Source organism: Emiliania huxleyi (genome assembly GCF_000372725.1).
Source record: "Emiliania huxleyi CCMP1516 unplaced genomic scaffold EMIHUscaffold_1076, whole genome shotgun sequence".
In the NCBI taxonomy this organism is placed as follows: domain Eukaryota; phylum Haptophyta; order Isochrysidales; family Noelaerhabdaceae; genus Emiliania; species Emiliania huxleyi.
This window is the reverse complement of record NW_005201941.1, coordinates 4,219-5,634: the sequence shown is the minus strand read 5'-3', so window position 1 is coordinate 5,634 and position 1,416 is coordinate 4,219. Positions and strand designations below refer to the sequence as shown.

Here is a 1,416-nt window from a genome sequence, read left to right as displayed (position 1 = left end):
ACGCGCGAGGAAGCCGCGGGCTGCGGGCTCATATACAAGAAGAAAAAGTTGAAAACGAGACTCCTTGTTATCCATAAAAGAGCCACATACATGATATGTCAACCGGCGCACATGCGACGAGAGCGGGCGCCGTTTTTCATTGCCTATTCTAACGAGACACAGAGCAGCGGCACGGGCGTTGCCGATCGAACACGGATTGCTGAGGGCCATGCACAATTCGTGCGGTTATGGGCTGCCACCGCAAAACATGCAAACGACAGGCCACGCCACGTGCGCCACCATATCCAGCTGCGCAGCGGCAACGACTGCCGAGGCGCAGGCCGAGCCGCAGCCTACCCGATGCCCCGCCGACATGCGGCATTGGCCAAAATGCTGGGCATCTCAGGTTAAGGAAGGCAACTTGAAATAGCAAGGAGCATCCTAGAATGCAAAGGGGTAACTCCAGATGCTAGCGCATTCACGAATGCAGTTCGCATTCCAGGATGGTCGACGCATCCTGGAATGCGTGGACCATCTTTGGAATGCGGTGTGCATCTTGAAATGCGAAAAGTCAACTCGGCATTCTGAATTGAAAAATGCAATCTAAATTGATTTTTTGCAACTCAAAATGCCCTCAGCATCTCAAATTGCGGGTTCCCCGCCCCTGACGGTGGACGCGCCGCCTACCCCCTACATACCGCTCTTGCTCCGAGAGGTGTGTGTCACGAGTGTGCTCTCGCGCAATTGCTCACCATGTTAGATATACCCAGTAGCATCAATGTCCATCATGCATCAAGCATGGAAACTCATGGTCATGCATCATATAATCACAATAAACGTAAACTCCGACATAGAACATAATATGACTGTGTCCACCCTCTGCAAGTCTGCATCCACCTCAGATCCACCGGCACCGCTCTCACAGTCTCAGCCCGCGGGCCTCCGCACGAGCTCGCCTCCAGCGTCAAGGATCGCCCCGTCTGCCCTCCAACTCAGCCCGAGGCGCTGCCAGTCCATGCCCTCGCCCTGCTCGCCCTCGCCCTCCTCTCCACCATCGCTGCCGGCCGCGAGGCGCAGCGTGCGGAGCAGCGCGGCATGGTCCACCTGACGGACCACCGCCTCGGGTCAATCTCTCGGGCCGGGAGGGCTGGCGCGGCACCGAGATCTCTTTTTCCGCGGCATCTCGGCGGTGTCTTGGGGTCAGTGGCACCTCCCCACCGGCGCCGCGCGGCGGCCGCAGCAGCGCCTCGACGGCGACGGCCGCCTCGCGGGGCAGCCCTTCCGACAGCTGGCTGGCGGTGGCGGCGCGCTTGGCGGCGGGGATGTCGGCTGGCGGCGCGTGCTCCCACGGCAGGGAGCCTGCGGGCGGGGAGGAGGGCGGCGGGCCGTCAGGGTTGTGAGGGGCCGCGCTCTGAGCTCCGCATGGTGGATCGGCAC

General features: G+C 60.9%; 1 protein-coding gene across 1 annotated transcript in view; it reads right to left on the bottom strand.

Annotated features, from left to right (window-relative positions):
- Positions 1 to 906: 906 nt before the first annotated feature.
- The window catches only part of EMIHUDRAFT_121994 (hypothetical protein), a gene marked incomplete at both ends in the record, with an annotated part of 3,586 nt that continues 3,076 nt past the window's right edge, over positions 907 to 1,416 (bottom strand). The window contains 2 exons of the mRNA XM_005792433.1: positions 907 to 1,083; positions 1,190 to 1,338. Coding sequence (XP_005792490.1) covers positions 907 to 1,083; positions 1,190 to 1,338 — 326 coding nt within the window. The remainder of the gene's footprint in view (positions 1,084 to 1,189; positions 1,339 to 1,416) is intronic.